At 46.1% G+C, this 20514-nt stretch overlaps 2 protein-coding genes across 10 annotated transcripts in view; one reads left to right on the top strand and one right to left on the bottom strand.

The window, feature by feature from the left end:
• The window catches only part of hsf1 (heat shock transcription factor 1), a 113056-nt gene extending 106333 nt beyond the window's left edge, over positions 1 to 6723 (bottom strand). For 4 of the 9 annotated variants that reach the window (XM_038798692.1, XM_038798697.1, XM_038798698.1 and 1 more), the window contains exon 1: positions 6142 to 6493. In XM_038798692.1, coding sequence (XP_038654620.1) covers positions 6142 to 6237 — 96 coding nt within the window. In that variant the 5' untranslated portion in view covers positions 6238 to 6493. Of the gene's footprint in view, positions 1 to 6141; positions 6495 to 6650 lie in introns of those variants that run through there. The other 5 variants (XM_038798695.1, XM_038798701.1, XM_038798696.1 and 2 more) reach the window with 3 other exon arrangements.
• Positions 6724 to 6786: 63 nt separating this feature from the next.
• The window catches only part of bop1 (BOP1 ribosomal biogenesis factor), a 169312-nt gene continuing 155584 nt past the window's right edge, over positions 6787 to 20514 (top strand). Inside the window, exons 1-2 of the mRNA XM_038796475.1 lie at positions 6787 to 6945; positions 12969 to 13166. Coding sequence (XP_038652403.1) covers positions 6856 to 6945; positions 12969 to 13166 — 288 coding nt within the window. The 5' untranslated portion in view covers positions 6787 to 6855. The remainder of the gene's footprint in view (positions 6946 to 12968; positions 13167 to 20514) is intronic.

Below are 20514 nucleotides of genomic sequence, written 5' to 3'. Positions count from 1 at the left end.
GAAGTGCTTTGGGAGGTTGGTCATGAGACACATCAACTCCATACTCCCAGAATGCCTCAATCCACTGCAATTCGCAAACCACCACAACCGGACCACAGCAGATGCCATCTCCCTGGCCCTACACTCATTCCTGGAGTATCACGACAACAAGGACTCTTACAACAGACTCCTATTCATCAACTATAGTTCTGCCTTCAACGCCATAATCTCAGCCAAGCTCATATCAAAATTTCAAAACCTAGGACTTGGCTCCTCCCTCTGCAACTGGATCCTCGACTTCCTGACCCATAGACCACAACCAGTAAGGATAAACAACAATGCCTCCTCTACGATAGTCCCCAATACCGGGGTCCCACAAGGCTGTGTACTTAATCCCTACTGTATTCCTTATACACACACACATACGACTGTGTAGCAAAATTTGGCTCCAACTCTATTTACAAGTTTGCTGATGATACGACCATTATGGGTCGGATCTCGAACAATAATGAGTCAGAGTACAGGAGTGAGATAGAGAACCTAGTGGTGTGGTGCAACAACACCAATTTCTCCCTCAATGCCAGCCAAACTAAAGAGCTGATCATTGACTTCAGGAAGCAAAGTACTGTACACATCCCTGTCTGCATCAACAGGGCTGAGGTGGAGATGATTGAGTTTCAAATTTCTAGGTGTGCAAATCACCAAAAATCTGTCCTGGCCCACCCACTTTAACGCTACGACCAAGAAAGCACAACAGCGCCTATACTTCCTCAGGAAACTAAGGAAATTCGGCATGCCCACATTGACTCTTAACACTGTTTACAGGAGGGCAGTACGGTGACGCGGTGGGTTAGCACTGCGGCCTCATGGCGCTGAGGTCCCAGGTTCGATCCCGGCTCTGGGTCACTGTCCGTGTGGAGTTTGCACATTCTCCCCGTGTTTGCGTGGGTTTCGCCCCCACAACCCAAAGATGTGCAGGGTAGGTAGATTGAACATGCTAAATTGCCCCTTAATTGGGAAAAATGAATTGGGTACTCTAAATTTATTTTTTTTAAAACACCGTTTACAGGTGCACCACAAAAAGCATCTTACCTGGTTGCATCACAGCCTGGTATGGCAACTGCTTGGCCCAAGATTGTAAGAATCTACAGAATCGTGAACACAGTCCAGTCCATCACACAAACCCGCCTCCCATCCATCGACTCTGTCTACACCTCCCGCTGCCGTGGGAAATCGGGCAGCATAATGAAAGACCCCAAACTCCTTCCATCGGGCAGGATACAAACGTCTGAGAACATGCACTAACAGATTCAAAAACAGCTTCTTCCCCACTGTTACCAAACCTGACTGACCCTCTTATGGACTGAACAGATCTCTTCACACATCTTTTCTACTGAGTAGTACCACACTCCCGATGCTTCACTCGTGCCTGTGCCTATGTATTTACATTGTGTATTTACGTATGTCCTACGTTTCATGTCTGGAAAGGTCTGCCTGGACCGTACGCAGAATAATACTTTACACTGTACACATGACAATAAATCAAATCCGGTCCAATGTGCAGGGGAGTAAACCTAAGCGAGGTGTTCTTTCGGAGGGTCGGTGCAGACTCAATGGACAAGAATGGCCACTTTCTGCACTGTAGGGATTCTCTGACTTCCAGGTGACAAGAAGTGAATAATTCCTCACTCGAGGAACGAGTTTTAATTTCAGATGTTTCCTTTTTTGCAACAAATGTTGGCCCAAATCTGAAAAATTGCAGTTACAATCTACAAGTGGGTAGAGGAAGGCTAACATGCACAAATGTCTATGTGCATTGGTTTTCTAGGTCAACGTAAAACCAAGAATCAGAAAAACAACCAGCTTAGCATGGCTGCTTTATGGCAGTACAGTATCCATACACTGATTGATTGATTGATATTTATTGTCACATGTATCAAAGTACAGTGAAAAGTATTTTTCTGCGGACATGGGAACGTACACAGTAAGTACATAGTAGACAAAAGAATAGAGAGTACATTGACAGTGGTGCATCAACAAATAGTGATTGGTTACAGTGTGGAACAAGTTCAAATAAGAGCAGCATTAGGGCATTGTGAATAGTGTTCTTACAGAGAACAGATCAGTCCAAGGGAGAGTCGTTGAGGACTCTAGTAACTGTGGGGAAAGCTGTTCCTATGTCTGGATGTGCAGGTCTTCAGACTTCTGTACCCTCTGCCTGATGGAAGGGTTATGAAGAGAGCAATGATTGGGTGGGAGGAGTCTCTGACAATGCTGTCTACCTTTCTGAGGCAGCGAGAGGTGTAGACAGAATCAATGTGAGGGTGGCAAGCTTGTGTGATGCGCCGGGCTGCGTTCACCACACTCTGCAGTTTCTTGCGATCTTGGGCCGAGCAGTTGCCATACCAAGCTGCAATGCAGCCGGATAGGGTGCTCTATATGGCAAATGTTCTCTGATCAAGTGACTGATTAGGCGTCAACATTTGTGGCGGCATTGGTTAGCACTGCTGCCTATGGCGCTGAGGACCCAGGTTCAATTCCAGCCCCGGGTCATTCTGTGTGGCGTTTGTACATTCTCTCCGTGTCTGCGTGCATTTCACCCCCACAACCCAAAGATGTGCAGGGTAGGTGGATTGGCCACTCTAAATTGCCCCTTAATTGGGAAAAAAAATTGGGTACACTAAATTTATTTTAAAAAAGTGAGAGCATTTGTTTAAATGTGAATGACAACTCCTGGAGATTAATCGCTGTAGAGAGGAGACTGTTGGTCTACCTGGAACTTTTGTGTGGATTGTAGGCATTCAAAGCCAAAGCAGAGAAATAGACCATCGGGAATCACGTGAAACATTGTAGTCCTTGGAAGCAACAAAAAGTGGTGGGGCAGGTTGTGGCTTTAAAATGATCACTCTATTTTCTGCTGCCATTATGCACAATCTTTCCTCCATGTTTTTTAAAAATAAATTTTGAGTACTCAATTCATTTTTTCCAATTAAGGGGCAATTTAGTGTGGCCAATCCACCTACGCACATTTTTGGGTTGTGGGGGCGAAACCCACACAAACATGGGGAGGATGTGCAAGCTCTACACAGACAGTGATCCAGAGCCGGGATTAAACCTGGGACCTTGGCGCCTTGAGGCTGGACTGCTAACCACTGCGCCGCCGTGCTGTCCTACACTGACCCTCTTAAAGATTCACTCTATATAGGCCCACTCCCCCGCCCAATCCCCGTAACCCCACCCAAACTGCACATCTTTGCATTGTGGGAGGAAACTGGAGCACCCAGGAGGAAACCCACACAAACACGGGGAGAACGTGCAAACTCCACACAGTCTCCCAAGGCTAGAATTGAACCTGGGTCCCTGGTGCTGTGCGGCAGCAGTGCTAACCATTGTGCCGCCCATGTGTACACAACTTCAAAATTACTTGCCCACACTGCAAATTCCCTGGTATATGGTAAATGCCAGACAGCCTTATCTTGAAGCTAATAACATAATTTACAAATGTTGAAACAAAAATCAGGACTTGGGCAGAATGGCAGGTGAAAGTCCCCTCTCACCTGAGGTTTGACAATGTAAGAGCCCATCAGAAATCACAAGACTATAAAGTTATTGTAAGAAAATAAATATTCAGACTGTGGATGTCACCGGTAAGAGCAATATGTAGTGTCCATCCCTGGATGCCCTTGAGAAGGTTGTGAGTCTTCTTTCAGAAAAGGGCAACAGCAGGGCAAACATCCAAATTAGGAGAAGGAGGCCATTCAGCCCCTCAAGCTGGCTTTGGCATTCAGTAAGAATATGGCTGACTGAATTGTAACTTCAACTGCACATTACCACCTACCCCCGATAATATTCCACACCCATGTTTATCAAGAATCTATCTCACTCTACCTTAAAAATACTCAAACACTCTGCTTCCACCACTTTTTGAGGAAGAGGGTTCCCAATACATCATGACCCTGAGAGAAAAAAATTCTCATTTCTATTTTAAATGGATGACCCTTTATTTTTAAACAGAGACCTCCCCCCACCGCTCCAGATTCTCCCACCCTATCCACATTCATAAAATATACGAGCAGAATTAGGCCTTTCGGCCCATCGAGTCTTCTCTGCCATTCAATCATGGCTGATATTTTTCTCATTCCCATTCTCCTGCCTTCTCTCCATAACACCTGATCCCCTTATTGATCAAGAACCTATCTATCTCTGTCTTAAAGACACTCAGTGATTTGGCCTCCACAGCCTTCTGCGGCAAAGAGTTCCACAGATTCACCACCCTCTGGCTGAAGAAATTCCTCCTCATCTCTGTTTTAAAGGATTGTCCCTTCAGCCTGAGGCCTTGGGTTCCAGTTTTTCTTATCAGAGTCCTCAACTGCTCCTCATTATGACAAGCTCTTCATTCCAGGGATCATTCTTGTGAACATCCTCTAGACCCTTTCTAAGGCCAACACATCCTTCCTTAGATACGGGGCACAAAACTGCTCACAATACTCCAAATGGGGGTCTGACAGGAACCTTATATAGCCTCAGAAGTACACCTTCTGCAGCACGGTAGCACAAGTGGCTAGCACTGTGGCTTCACAGCTGCAGGGCCCCAGGTTCAATTCCCCGCTGGGTCACTGTCTGCATGTTCTCCCCATGTCTGCGTGGGTTTCCTCCGGGTGCTCCGGTTCCTCCCACAGTCCAAAGATGTGCAGGTTAGGTGGATTGGCCATGCTAAATTATCCTTAGTGTCCAAAAAGGTTAGGAGGGGTTATTGGGTTACGGTGATCGGGTGGAAATGAGCGCTTAAGTGGGTCGGTACAGACTCAATGGGCCGAATGGCCTCCTTCTGCATTGTATGTTCTATATTCTGTCCCTGGTCTTGTATTCTAGCCCTCTAAATAGGAATGCTAACATTGCATTTGCCTTCCTAACTGCCGACTGAAGCCGAAGATGTCGCTCAGGATCTTGTGTGTCAGTCAAGTCACCCCTTGCTCTTCTGAAGTTCCAGCATTCTGTGACGGTGCGAGCGTTTGTAAACCAGCGGGCAGGGACTGGTTTAGCACAGTGGGCTAAACAGGTGGCTTGTAATGCAGAGCAAAGCCAACAGCGCGGGTTCAATTCCCATCCAGGCCTCCCCGAACAGGCGCCGGAATGTGGCTACTAGGGGCTTTTCACAGTAACTTCATTTGAAGCCTTCTTGTGACAATAAGCGATTTTCATTTCATTTCATCAATAATTCCCTCTGCCTCAGAACGGCAGCCGGCATAATTAAGGACCCCCACGCACCCTGGACATACTCTCTTCCACCTTCTTCCGTCAGGAAAAAGATACCAAAGTATGAGGTCACATACCAACCGACTCAAGAACAGCTTCTTCCCTACTGCCATCAGACTTTTGAATGGACCTACCTCGTATTAAGTTGATCTTTTGTCTACACCTTGCTATAACTGTAACATTATATTCTGCCGTCTTTCCTTCCTTCCCTATGTATGGTATGCATCGTTTGTACAGCATGCAAGAAACAATACTTTTCACTGTATACTAATCATTATGTGACAATAATAAATCAAATCAAATGGACACAAACCCTTCACTCTGTCGCCAGAGTTGTATACCATTGCAGTACACGGTTTGTCTTTTGGAGGTTAGCCTTCCAGCATCGACTCGGCATTCATGACTCCTCACAATAATTAATTAAGAATCTTTACCAGTGTCACAAGTAGGCCCACATTAACACTGCAATGAAGTTACTGTGAAAAGCCCCCACAACAGACAAGTATGGGTCCATAATATGAGCAGGCCATTCAGTCACCGGCACAAGATTAAAGAATGGACACTTCCCTTTGGCACTGGGGATCCGGGGCTCCAATCCACTGAAATAAATAAGATTTAGGGAATGGAGAAAGCTCTTTGCATCCATTATTAACCAACAGCCTTTCGTCGAAAGGGTAAGTAAACGCAGACAACCCCTTGTGCCCAAAACAGGGTCGGGTGGACAAATAATGACAACCTCGCATTTAAAAAAAAAGACTTCAAATTAAAAAGTGGAAGGGACGTGAGCATGTTTATCCCCGAGGCAACTACTGAGCAGACTGCGTGTGCGTTTGTTTTTCTGACTGCGGCCTGGGCTCAGGCTTCCCCGTCCCTGGGCCCGCCCGCCCATGGCCCGGGTTCACTCACCGCGCTCCAGCAGATCAGTTCGTTGGTGTCGGGATCCTCGATGAGAGTCCACAGCTTGGTGAGGAAGGCGGGGACGTTGCTGCCGTGCGGGTCCATCCGGAGCCGGGAGGCCGAGGCCCCGAGCCCCCCCCGGGGGGGCGGGGGATGATTCAAACACGGGGCAGCAGGAAAGTGTCGGGCCGCTGAGTGAGTGATGGAGGGAGGGTGAGTGATGGAGGGAGGGTGGGAGATGAGGGTGTCGATATGGTGAAGGACAGGCGCGATCAGCTCTCTGCAGCGTCGGCGGCGACACCACCTCAGCCCGCGGCCGCACACTCCCCGCCAGCGGCCGCCATCTTACTGAGGCGGCGCCCCTCCCCCCCCAGGCCGCGCACTAACCCCCATTCACCTCACAAAAATAAAATCCATTTCCTCCCTTCGGTCTGGAAAACCTCCCCATTCCCAAAAAAAATAATAATGTTAGAAAGAAGAAGAAACAAAAAAAAAACTCCTCCTCTCGGCGGGTTAACCTTTGACTCTCCGGAACCGTCACGCCGTCCCTTCGCCGGCATCATCATTTTTTTGGGGGGGATTTGCGTGGCGAGTTTATTTGTCCGGGCGGGTTTTTCCGCTCGCTCGCTCTTGTTGTTTTTAAATTGCCGCGTGCGGGGGCGGTTGGCGGTTGTTTGGCGGCCGGTGGGTCAGCGCCCGCCTCCTGCCCGTTCCTGCAGCAAGATGGCGGCGGAGAGCATGTCGCTGGCTGCGGACAGCAGCAATGCCGGGGGGAAGAAAAGGCCGCTGCCGGGCCTCGGGGGAGAGGAGCAGGTCTGTGTCTGTCTGTCCGTGTGCTGCTGCCACTTATTGTTTTTAAAAAGTTGACGGGTTTACTTGGAGCGACCCCGGGGCGGTTTCGAGACCGAGACTCCAACGTGGGAGTTGGAACCCCATTGAGTTTTTTTAAGTTGTTGGTCCCCCCCCCCCCCCCCCCTTATATTCCTTCTCTCCTCATTCCCTTTCTCCATCCACCCACCCATCCACAATCCCCAAGGGGCCACTTGCACCCTCCTGTGCCAATCACCCCATGTAAGAGATGGCGTGCTCGCCTCCTGGCATCATGTGCCCCGGTGATTTTTAAACTGCTCAACAAGGTGGCATTTCCCTCTAATGTTTGAACGTGGCTTTTTTTCCCCCCCTGAAAAAGGTGTTTGATGTGTGTCTGCCTGACCGCAGTTTTCTGTGGCTGCATGGTCCCAGCCCCATTTAGCTGGAAGGAACTTTCTGCTGGTCCAGCACTAGCTGTGTGGGATAAGCTGTCTGATAAATTGCTCATGATGTGGAAATGCCCGCGTTGGACTGGGGTGAGCACAGTAAGAAGTATTACAACACCAGGTTAAAGTCCAACAAGTTTGTTTCAAACACTAGCTTTCGGAGCACTGCTCCTTTCCTCAGGTGATAACTTGGTACCGGGGAGGAACTGAGGTGTTGAGTGTCGAGCGGGGTCGGGGAAAACTGACACTTGTTTTTTGTCAAGGGCAGCATGAACATGGATTTGCAGAATCCCTACAGTGCAGAAGGAGGTCTTTCGGCTCATTGAGTCTGCACTGACCCTCCGTAAAGAGCACCCTACCGTGGCCCAATCCCCGCCCGATCTTCGTCACTCTGTAACCTAACCTTTTGGACACTGAGGGGTAATTTATCATGGCCAATCCACCTACCCTGGCACGTCTTTGGACGGTGGGAGGAAACCGGAGCACCTGGAGGAAACCCACGCAGACACGGGTAGAACGTTCAAACTCCACACAGCCGAGGTCAGAATCGAACCCGGGTCCTTAAGTGCTGTGAGGCAGCAGTGCTAACTAACCACTTTGCCTGTGAGAAGTAGAAACAGGCCAATGTTAGATCTTTGGGGCACACCAGAAATTGATGGGAAGGGAAGTCTCTTGTGGTTCTGTATAAGATCATTTAGATAAGAATAGAACCAGGTGAGAGCAGTCCACCCAGCTGGACAATGTTGGAGGAGGGTTATGTGAACAACTTTGTCGAAGGTTGCAGACTAATTGTGAAGAACAAGAAGAGAGTTACCACAATCACATGGGATGTAATTTGTGACTTTGATCAGAGCTATTTTGGTACCGTGGCTTGATTGGAGGGATTCAAATGATAGCATGTTCAAGGATCTGGGAGAGGACAGGGAGGTTGGAGAATGGCAGTTGTGCAAGAAAGGAAGAGTTAACGATGAGTTTAAAAAAAAAAAAAGATTCTCAAGGGTAGGTGGAATTTTGTAGTTAGGCCACAGGCAGATCAGCCATGATCTTGTTGAAGCTGGTTCTTGTCGGGGCTGATTAAGCACACTGGGCTAAATAGCTGACTTTTAAGGCAGGGCAGCAGCACGGTTCAATTCCCGTACCAGCCTCCTCGAACAGGCGCCGGAATGTGGCGACTAGGGGCTTTTCACAGTAACTTCATTGAAGCCTACTTGTGACAATAAGCGATTATTATTATGAGCTGTATCACTATGCAGAATAAGAGCAGCAATGTTGTGTGATTGTCAAACTTTCATGTTCTGTTCCAAGTCTTGTACAATCCTGACTTGGGTATAAACTGTCTTTGCTTTGGTCAGTCAGCCTGGAAATCTCACTGGTACATCACAGCGGCACCATCACCATGGGACTTTGAGTGCTTGAAGGAGCAGGTCCACCACCACCTTGTGGAGTATTTAAGAATGGGCAACAAATGCAGTATTGTTGATATTGTCCAGAATCTGAGAACAAATCAAGGTACATTGAATGAAAGGAAGCACAAAGCCCTTTCACTCAAGCCATCATGTAGATGTTTCATCTGTTAACATTCAGTACTTCACACTTAAGGGTAATCATAACATCTGTTTTATACCTTATCAATATTTTCTGACGTCATTTCGCTGAGTTACTTGGTAGTGGCAGAAATGACATTGGAAGGTTCCTCCCCAAATTTTTTTTGAACATAATCTCCTTCAGTGTTGTGCCCAGAGTGTTACTGAAACAGAAAGCAAATCTGATTACAACTGTTTGCTGTCCTCCGAATCTACAAAATGCTTTCTTTCTCCCTTGACCTCTTAGGATGGGGTTGGTGACAGGGGGAGGGGCAAAGGTTAAAAAGCCTTTAAACAAGTGTAAGCAAAGAGGTGCTATGAGAAAGCTCTGGCTTGTAAAAGTAGGGAAAATCCCCTAGATATTCCATAAGTATATCAGGGATAACTAGAAATGTTGTACCTACGGAGCCCCCCCCAATCTCTAGCAACCTGCACCCCCAGGCATCTAAAGCGAGTCTCTGCCTTACAGAATGGCAGTCCCCCCACCCCTGGCCAAGACACCACAAAATATTCACTCTTGTCTAGATTTAATTTTTACCCCGAGAAAGACCCAAACACCCGAAGCAGCTCCAGTATTCCCCCTATTGACACACTTTCCGACACATATAATAACAAGTCATCGGCATATCAGGACACCCTATGCTCTATCCCTCCCCCCGCACTATCCCTTTCCCTATACTCTATCTCCCCACAGCACTATCCCTTTCCATGTGCTCTATCCCCCCCCCCCTGCACTATCCCTTTAGACAAAAACAGTTCTTAAAGGGGCACTCCCATGACAGTAGTATGACACTCTGTGCTTCACCCTATGTCTTTGTCTATCTATTTACCTTGCGTATTAATGTATGTCCAATATTTTTCATGTATGCAACAATCTGTGTGGACTGTACGCAGAACAATACTTTTCACTGTACCTTGGTACACGTGACAATAAATCCCAATCCAATCCAACAGACATGAGCCCAGAAATAGCGCAGCCTGGAAATGTTCTGCAGGTCTGGCAGCATCTTGGGGGCAGCATGGTGGCACTGTAGTTAACACTGCTGCCTCACGGCGCCAAGGACCCGGGTTTGATCCTGGTCCCAGGTCACTGTCCGTGGGGAGTTTGCATATTCTCCTCGTGTCTGAATGGGTCTCAACCCCACAACCCAAAAAGATGTACAGAGTAGGTGGATTGTCCACGCCAAATTGCCCCTTAATTGGAAGAAAAATAATTGGGTACTCTTTAATAAGGAAAAAAAAAAGGTCTGGCAACATCTGCAATGGGTGGCAGGGTGGCACAGTAGCACCATACAGCCCCAGAGACCACGGTTCAATTTCAGTTTTGGATGTCTGTGTGGACTTTGCTCTTTCTCCCTGTGTGAGTTTCCTCCGGGTGCTCTGGTTTCCTCTCACAGTCCAAAGATGTGCAGGTTTGGTGGATTGGCCATGATAAATTGTCCCTTGGGATCCAAGGATGTGTAGGTTAGGTGGAGTTATTAGGTTGCGGGATAGGATGGGGGAATTGCCCTAGGTAGGATGCTCTTTCAGAGGGTCAGTGCAGACTCGATTGGCTGAATGGCCTCCTTCACTGCAGTAATTCTGTGGTTCTTCTATTGTTTGAATATAATAATATTTATTATCACAAATAGGCTTACATTAACACAGCAATTAAATTTCTGTGAAAAATCCCCTCATCGCCACACTCTGGCACCTGCTCGGGTACACAGAGGGAGAATTCAGAATGCCCAAGTTACTTAACAGCATGTCTTTTGGGACTTGTGGGAGGAAACCGGAATACCCAGAGGAAACCCACGCAGACATGGGGAGGATGTGCAGATTCCGCACAGACAGTGACCCAAGGTGGGAATCAAACCCAGGTCCCTGGCGCTGTGAAACAACAGTGTTAAACACTGTGCTACCGTGCTGCCCATATTAGCATATGTGGAGAGAGAAAAACAGAGTTAACATTTTGTGTCTGTGTGACCTTGCATCAGAACCCAGATTTCCAGCATCTGCAGTATTTTGGAGATGATGTTTCTGCCTCTCCTTTGAAAAGGTGTTAATTAACGGTCAGCGCCTGCATCAGTGTCCACTGGAGCATAGATTTGTCTGCAAATCAGCTGGTAGGTAGAAGAGGTGAGACTGAGAGAGAGCTGATGCTGTGAGGAAATGCCTGCTGTCAGAGTGCCAACTCCTGGAAATGCTACGTCAGTCAGCTGGTCCTTCAGTGCTTTCTCTGTATTGGGGATGTGATGGAGAACACACTAATGCTGTCAATTGCTTTCCTATGTTCTTGACTGCTGAAGACAAAATATTGAGAGATCTGGCCAATTCTTGCTGATTTTTGAGGATTATTTACTCCAGGAACAGAAAATATAATCACTAATGTGCTGAAGATCAGTTACTCTGAAATTGAATGTCCTATTACAGTAGGATGATATGAAACATGAAGGCATTGTGAACTGTGAGGAGCATAGTGTACAGTAGTACTTGAAAAGGACAGAGACAAGTTGGTGGAATGGGTGGACAAATGGCAGGTTAGGTTTAACGTGGAGCAATGTGAAGTGATTCATTTTGGTAGGAAGAACATGGAGAAACAAAAGAAAATAAAGGGTACAATTCCAAAGTGGGGGCAGGAGCAGAGGGTGTGTATGCACACAAATCATTGAAGGTGGCAGGACAGAGTAAGGGCAGTTCATAAAACATACAGTACTTTATTGATAGGGGCATAGAGTACAAGAGCAAGGAGGTTATGATTAACTTGTATTAAACACTAATTTGACCTCAGCTGTAGTATTGCGTCCTGTTTGGGACATCACACTTTGGGCAAGATGCAAAGGCATTGGAGAAAGGATAGAAAAGATTCGTGAGAATGGTTCCAGGGATAAAGAGCTTGGAGAAGTTGGGACTGGTATGCTTGGAGAAGAGAAGGCTAAGAGGAGATTTGATAGAGATGTTCAAAATCATGAGGTGTCTGGACAGAATAAATAGAGAGAAACCATTCCCCCTCGTAAAATGATCAAGAACGGGAGGGCACAGATTTAAGCTAATTAGTAAAAGAAGCAAAAGCGACTGGCGGCCAAACCTTTTTGCATAGTGAGTGGCTAAAGTTCCTCCCAAACAGCACTGTGCATGTACCTACACCTTGGAAACTGCAGCGTTTCAGGAAGGCAGCTCACCACCACCATCAAAGGCAACGAGGGATAGGCAATAAATGCTGGTCTAGCTATCGGTGCCCACATTTGTAAATTAATTTTTGAAAAAGATCTGGAATGCCCTCCCTGAGGGTGTGGTGGAGGCAGGTTCAATCGAGGCTTTCAAAATGGATTTGATTATTATCTGAAAAGGGGTACAGGAAGAAGGCAGGAGAATGGCACAAAGCGAATTGCGTAGTCAGAGAGCCAGCACAGATGTGACCGGCTGAATGGCCTCCTGTGGTGGAGCAATCATGGGATTCTGAAGAAGCTTTGGGACTTGAAAGACCCATAGGTAAGGTTCCACCTTCCAGAGTATTGCTCATCTTTTCACTCATTCATGGTGTGTGCGGTTTCTAGCTGGACCAGCATTAATTCTCGTACCAGCCTCCCCGCACAGGCGCCGGAATGTGGCGACTAGGGGCTTTTCGCAATAACTTCATTGAAGCATACTCGTGACAAGCGATTTTCATTTTAATTTCATTTCAATTGCCCTTCTTCAGCAGCGGTTAATGTGGTGTGGGCACGCTGAGTTGCATTCGGGAGGAGATTCCAGGATTTAATCCAGTGACAGTGAAGGAACGGTGATGTGGTTCCAAGTCGGGGTGGTGTGTAGTTTGGAGGGGAACTTGCTCGTCGAGTGCTGCCCTTGTCCTTCTCGAGGTGGTAGGGTTTCATGGCATCTTGTCGCTGTGTATTATATTCCACAATGTTTCTATTAAGATAATGTCCTCCAGCTTGCCTTGAGCTCAGCCCTGAGTGATCTAGGTTAATTTGAAATGTGTCCTTTTTATCTTTGTGTGTTTATCTTTATTTTACAGCTTTCCATATTTGAAAGTGCAGCAATTGCTGAAGACACAGGTGACCTAACGGACAGCGATGAGAGTCTTTTCTCTGGATTGGAGGATTCAGGGAGTGACAGCAGTGATGGAGATGATGATGGTGAGGAAGAGGAGGGTGATGATGACAGTGGAGTTGAAGAGAAGAATATGAAGAGGTTCATCAAGCGGGATGTTAAGGTGAGTTACAACAGCAGCATTTTTGATTTTCCTGTGGGAAATATTGTGTCCTGATTGTACAACGGTGTTTGGGTTCTGTTTGCAGCTCTCTCTCTCCAGCTGGGATGGTAATCTGAGCCTAGATTGTTGCTGATGCAGCTTGTAAAGATCTGACTGTTGTTATGGGCCAGGATTTAGAGAACACCAAAGTGTAACATTGAGTTCACCTGACCCACAACTTTTAATAGATTTTGGTTATGGGGGGCACAAGGGCCCACTCTACAGGTGTGGTGCAACAGAGATCTAAAGTACTTCTAAAACAAAACAATGTTTATTCTATATATCCAGTTAACATTTTATAAACACACAGTAAACATCTTAGCAACTATCAACTCAAATACTCCCCCCAAAGAATACAGTACTCTATAAGTAACCCTTAATCTTTGCTTTAAAATTTTTTTTTAAAAATTTCGAGTACCTGATTCATTTTTTCCAATTAAGGGACAATTTAGTGTGGCCAATCCACCTAACCTGCGCATCTTTGTGTTTTGGGGGCGAAACCCACGCAAACACGAGGAGAATGTGCAAACTCCACATGTACAGTGACCCATAGCTGGGATCGAACCTGGGACCTCGGCGCCGTGAGGCAGTATTGCTAACCATTGTGCCACCGTGCTGCCCACTCTTAATCGTTCCAAGCAACATCCATAAGACAAATACCCTCTTTAACACAGACATCAGGTTTAAATTCTCTACTGAGAGCAGTTATCACTTAGCAAGTGATCTGAAGGCATTCTTTTCATACAGAGAGAGATCAAAATTACACCTTGTTTGGCTGGATGCAGCTCCAACTCTGAAAATGAAACTAAACACCTACTGTAGCTGCCAGCTCAAAAATGAAAGTAAAGCAAACAGCCCAGCTCCACCCACATTCTGACATCACTGCAGCTATTTGATAAACACCCATTTTTAAAGGTACATCTACTACAGCTATTTGATAAACATCAATTTCTTAAGGGTACTCTGACATGACACTGGAGGGGCTTTCTTCTCATTGTGTATTTCCTAACTCTGTATCACCTGTCTTTCATTTGGTTGAGATTAGGAAGTTGCTTTGTTTCTCTTTGCTGTGTGAACCCATTTTACAATTCAGTCTTTCCAGTACTTGTTCCTTGAGCATAAAATGTTGACTTTACTTGGGAAGCCAACCCTTGTAAAACTGAACTCGACTTGATGTATAAATTATACGAGATACTCTGAGCCAGTATTTCATTAGTGGAAGCAGTACACCGACTTCACTGGGCCATCATATCTCTGCAAATTGTTGGTGATTGAAAATATAGTTCAGATAAGAAGCCATTGGGTCAGCTCCATTATACAATATAAAACTATACGGAATCAAAAGGGATAAATAGATGACATTTGGTTTAATTTGTGAAGAACAGTGAGTGGGACTAATTGGAAAGCTTTAGTGAGTCAGCACAGTGACCTCCAATATGGTAAGATTCCATAATTCTCTACTTGGTGAACTCCTTTCTGATTTTCTGATATTGAGGAAAGCCTGTGATGGAAACACATGAACTCAAGTAGAATGAATGCAAACTCACTGAGCATCTCTCTTCTTTCGATTTGAAAAGAAGACTTTGCAGTGGTCTTAACAGAGAGAGCTCTTTAAAATTATGCAAGGTTCTGATGGAGTGGACACGGAACAAGCCTTTCCTTTTGTGGGGAAGAGCAGAATTCGAGGATATTGATAAAAGATAGTCACTAAGAAATCCAGAGAATTCAGAAGAAATTTCTTCACCCAGAGAGTGGTGGAAAGGTGGAACTTGCTCCCACAGGGAGTGGTTGAAGTAAGTTGTTGTTGCCTCTACTGGCTTCAACTCACGAAACAGACAAATCAGTCCTAATTTGGATTATATGCAATACAAACGTTATTAAATACATCTTTAGTTAACTCGCTTAAGACTTCAGTTATGTGCTTATTTGAATCAGTTACACCAGTTTCAAGACTCACGACTTGAACTCAAAATATTACCTGATAGAGAGAACTGGCCAAGCCAGCTTTAAAAGGGTTAAAAATAATGCTGGTTTCAATTAAAAACAGGCTCTCACGGGTTAATGCTTGCTGGCTGGTAAATTCTTAAAGACAAGAAACTAGTGACGAAAAGCCAGTTGCTACAGACAGTCTACAGAGCAGCGTTCCAGGATCCTTGTTATATTAATTATAGCCAGGATGAAGTAACCCAGTTTACACACAAAAATTCAATTGATCATTATGCAGCTGCTGTCCTTGTGTGTCTTACAAAACACTGGGATGGGAGCACAGCTCAGGCATATCTTTATCCTACTGTCTAGCAGTTAACAGATAAGTAGAGATAAATACATGCTTGGCAATAAATACATATATGAACAAAGAACAATACAGCACAGGAACAGGCCCTTCGGCCCTCCAAGCCTCTACAGGTCATGAAAGCACCCTTGGCCAAACCCTCATCACTTCCGAGTGCCGTATCCCTCTATACCCATCCTAGCCCTGTATTTGTCGAGATGCCTTTTGAACACCGTTAATGTATCTGCTTCCACAACCTCCTATGGCAACGCGTTCCAGACACTCACCATCTTCTGAGTAAAACACCTGCCTCGCATATCTCCTCTAAAGTTGGTTTAGCACAGGGGCTGGTTTAGCATAGGGCTAAATTGCTGGCTTTGAAAGCAGACCAAGGCAGGCCAGCAGCATGGTTCAATTCCCGTACCAGCCTCCCCAAACAGGCGCCGGAATGATGCGACTAGGGGCTTTTCACAGTAATTTCATTTGAAGCCTACTTGTGACAATAAGTGATTTTCATTTCATTTCATTTCATAAAGTTTGCCCACGGACCTCAAACCTATGCCCCCTGGTGACTGACCCCTCCACCCTGAGCAAGAGTGCCTGCCCATCCACTCTATCCATGCCCCTCATAATCTTATAGAACTTTATCAGGTTACCCCTCAACCTCGGTCGTTCTAATGAAAACAGTCTGAGTCTATTCTACCTCCGCATAGCTAACGCCTTCCAGGCAACATCCTGGTAAACCTATCTGCATTGTCTCCAAAGCCTCCAAATCCTTCTGGTTGTGTGGCGACCAGAATTGTGCGTAATATTCCAAGTGCGTAACAAGGTTCTATACAACTGTTGCGTGACTTGCCAGTTTTTATACTCGATGCCCCGTCCAATGAAGGCAATCATTCCATATGCTTTCTTGACTACGTTGTCCACTTGTGTTGCCACTTTCAAAAATCTGTGCGCCCAGATCTCTCTGACTTTCTATATTCCTAATAGTTTTGCCATTTATGGTATATATGCTTGGATTATGATTGGTCATTATACTCGTGTGTAATGCATTCGGTAATCCTAATTGTTAGCTGTGAATAGACATGGAAAACCTTTAAACAAATATATTCTTTTGATTGGTGTACCTTAATTACTTGGGAGACACCCAAAAGTATAATTGCTGTATTTTCTGTGGAGCTGGCAAGCCACCTAGTGGATGCTTGGCTCCATTGCCATAGCTGGAAAGAAAGTTCTTCAATTGAAACTCTTAAATGCCATCTGGGCAGTTGGGGAGTGTGGGATACTATAGTTGGGCAGGTGAGAAACTCCCGCAACAGGGGTGTGTGCTCTGCTCTGAATTTCCAAACTCAGGGTCTCTTCTTGCGAATGTTGATCCCAGAGTTATCACTGTTGAAATCTTGGAAGCTTCTTCTTTTGCAAAGGTTATTAGTACTTGGTTATAAAAATCCTTTACCACATTGGCATCAGTTTTCCTTGAGAGAGTTTTGTTTTAGCTGTTTTGCTGTTATCAGTGAAGCGTCCAGATGTACAAGTTGTTGTTCTCCAACTTCCCACAAAGCTTAATTTTGCTGAGCTGCAGTTTTCACACAAGTCTTTTAATAAATATTTTTATTCAAAGTTTGTTTACAAACATATAAAAGATTCAACCAGATTTATACAATATACAAAAAAAATCCCCACGCCCAGCACGCGTGGAGAATATATAAAGAATATATTAAATTGTTACACAAGAACAATTCTGTTAGCCTCTTTTACCTCCTGGCATGTTAGCCATTTCTCCTCTCAGCAGTAGGGAGAAGCTCGACAAGCCTATGAAGGAGAAGGGAATAGAAGGTTACAATAATAGGTTTAGATGAGAAAAGATGAGGCTTGAGTGGGCGATAAACACCAGCACAGACAAATGATCGAATTTTGTGCTGTATGTTGTATATAATATACACTGTCAAGATTCAGGCAGCTGCCAGATCGCTGGAGTTCAGACATTTTCAGAATTCCTCTGATGTGAAGTAAACTGCGAGGGTCAACTGACGGATGTAACCAATGGGGTGCCACAGGGTTCGGTCCTTGGGCCCCAGCTATTTACAGTCTATATTCACGACTTGGATACAGGGATAGAAGGTTCTAAAGCCAAATTCACAGGTGACACAAAAATAGGTGGGACAGTAAATTGAAATGAGGAAATAAGAGCCCTACAAATGGATATAGATAGGTAAGGAGAGTGGGCCAAAATGTGGCAGATGGAGTTTAATGTGGATAAGTGTGAGGTCATGCATTTTGGTTGGAAAAATGGGAAGCAATTCATTATCTAAATGGGAAGAGACTTCGGGGTGCTCCGGTGCAGAGGGATCTGGGTGTCCTTGTGCATGAGTCACAGAAAACTAGCATTGCAGTTACAGCGGGTAATAAAAAAAGCAAATGGAATGTTGGCATTTATAGCTAAAGGAAAGAGCGTAAAGGAAAGGAAGAGTTATTGCAACTGTACAAGGCATTGGTGAGACCGCATCTGGAGTATTGTGCATAGTTTTTGGTCCCTTTAGTGGAGGAACGTTGTAGTGGTATTGGAGGCAGTTCAGAGGAGGTTCACTAGGTTGATTCCATAGCTGAGGGGTTCATGTTATGAAGAGAGATTGAGCAGTTTAGGCAAATACTCTCTAGAGTTTAGAAGAATGAGAGGAGATCAAATTGAGGTATACAAGATAATAAATGGTATGGATAAAATAGACGTGGAGCGGATGCTTCCTCTTGTGGGGCATTCTAGAATGAGAGGTCATAGTCTCAGGATAAGAGGTAGTATTTTTAAAACCAAGATGAGGAGAAACTACTTCACCCAAAGGGTTGTGAATCTGTGGAATTTGCTACCCCAGAGTGCGGTGGATGCAGGGAATTTGAGTAAATTTAAGGAGGAGTTAGACAGATTTTTAATTAGTAATGGTTGAAGATGGAGAACGGGCAGGACGGTGGAGTTAAGGCCAGAATGGGACCAGCCATTATCGTAACGGAACAGACATGATGGGCCAAATGACCTAATTTTGCTCCGATATCTTATGAACTTATGACAGGATGTAGTAATCTTGTGGAGGGTGGGGTGGGTCTTCCATTGTGTTACAGAACCCGGACCAGACCCCGATTTTTTTTTTTTTAGTTCCAGATTTCCACCACCCTCTGGGTGAAAAGGTCTTTCTTCAAATTCCCCCTCAGTCTCCTATCACAAAAGTATATCTATGCCCCCTGGTCATTGATCCCCACCAAGGGGAACAGTTTCTTCCTGTCTATCCTGCCTAAAAACTTCATAATTTTATTCACCTCAATCAGGTACCCCCTCAGCCTTCTCTGCTCTCAGGAAAACTACCCCAGCCTAACCAGCCTCTCCTCATAACTGAAACACTCCAGCCGAGACAACATCCTGGTGAATCTCCTCTGGGCTTCTCTAGTGTAATCACATCCTTCCTACAGTATAGATGTCAGTGACATAGAAGACAAGCAGATTGTTACAAATCACTCAGTTTGTATTGTAGCTGTGGCCTAACCAGCATTTTACACAGCTCCATCGTAACCTCCCTGCTCTTGTATTCTGTGCCAGTATTCCTTTTGCCTTTTAAAAAAAAAAAAATTTTTATTGAAATTTTTTAAATTTACACAACATCAAGCCATACTAAAATACCAACGATAACAGTAATGACAACAATGATAAACCTTCGCCCCTCCTCAATGAACAACCCAACATATTAACAACAACTTAAGTTAACCCATTATTAAGTTACTATAGAAACTATAGTTAGGACACCCCCCCCCCCCCCCGGGTTGCTGCTGCTGTTGACCAAGATACCTATCTTTGCGCCAGGAAGTCCAGAAAAGGCTGCCACCGTTTATAGAACCCTTGTACTGATCCTCTCATGGCAAATTTAACCTGTTCCAACTTTATAAATCCCGCCATGCCATTGACCCAGGTCTCCACACTTGGGGGCCTCGCATCCTTCCACTGTAGCAAGCTCCTCCGCCGGGCTACTAGGGACGCAAAGGCCAGAACACCGGCCTCTTTCGCCTCCTGCACTCCCGGCTCCACCGCAACTCCAAAAATCGCGAGTCCCCACCCTGGTTTGACCCTGGATCCGACCACCCTCGACACCGTCCCCGCCACCCCCTTCCAGAATTCTTCCAGTGCCGGACATGCCCAGAACATATGGGCATGATTCGCTGGACTCTCCGAACACCTGGTGCACCTGTCCTCACCCCCGAAGAACCTACTCATCCTAGTCCCGGACATGTGGGTCCGGTGCAGCACCTTAAATTGGATGAGGCTAAGCCTCGCACATGAAGAGGAAGAGTTGACTCTCTCCAAGGCATCCGCCCAAGTCCCGTCCTCTATCTGCTCCCCAAGTTCCCCCTCCCATTTAGCCTTCAGCCCCTCCACTGACGACTCCTCCATCTCCTGCATTACCTTATAGATGTCAGACACCTTCCCCTCTCCGACCCACACCCCCGAAAGCACTCTGTCCATCGTCCCTCGCGAGGGCAACAAAGGGAATCCCTCTACCTGTCGCCTAGCAAACGCCTTTACCTGCAAGTATCTGAACATGTTCCCTCGGGGAAGCCCAAATTTATCTTCCAGTTCCCCCAGGCCCGCAAACCTCCCACCAATAAACAGGTCCCTCAATTTACTGATGCCCACCCTTTGCCACCCCCTAAATCCCCCATCCTTGTTCCCTGGGATGAACCGATGATTGCCACCCAGTGGAGCCTCCATCGAGCCCCCTGTTTCCCCCCTATGCCGTCTCCACTGTCCCCAGATTCTTAGGGTCGCCGCCACCACCGGGCTCGTGGTAAACCTCTTAGGGGAGAGCAGCAGCGGCGCCGTTACCATGGCACCCAGGCTCGTACCTCTACATGACGCCATCTCCATTCTTTTCCACGCCGCCCCTCCCCCCTCCATCACCCATTTACGCACCATTGACACATTGGCCGCCCAATAGTACCCCAAAAGGTTGGGCAGCGCCAGCCCGCCTCTATCCCTCCCTCGCTCCAGGAAAACACTCT

This window comes from Scyliorhinus canicula, chromosome 5 (genome assembly GCF_902713615.1).
Source record: "Scyliorhinus canicula chromosome 5, sScyCan1.1, whole genome shotgun sequence".
NCBI classification, from domain to species: domain Eukaryota; kingdom Metazoa; phylum Chordata; class Chondrichthyes; order Carcharhiniformes; family Scyliorhinidae; genus Scyliorhinus; species Scyliorhinus canicula.
The sequence above is the reverse complement of the archived record's forward strand: the minus strand, read 5'-3'. Positions and strand labels throughout refer to the sequence as shown.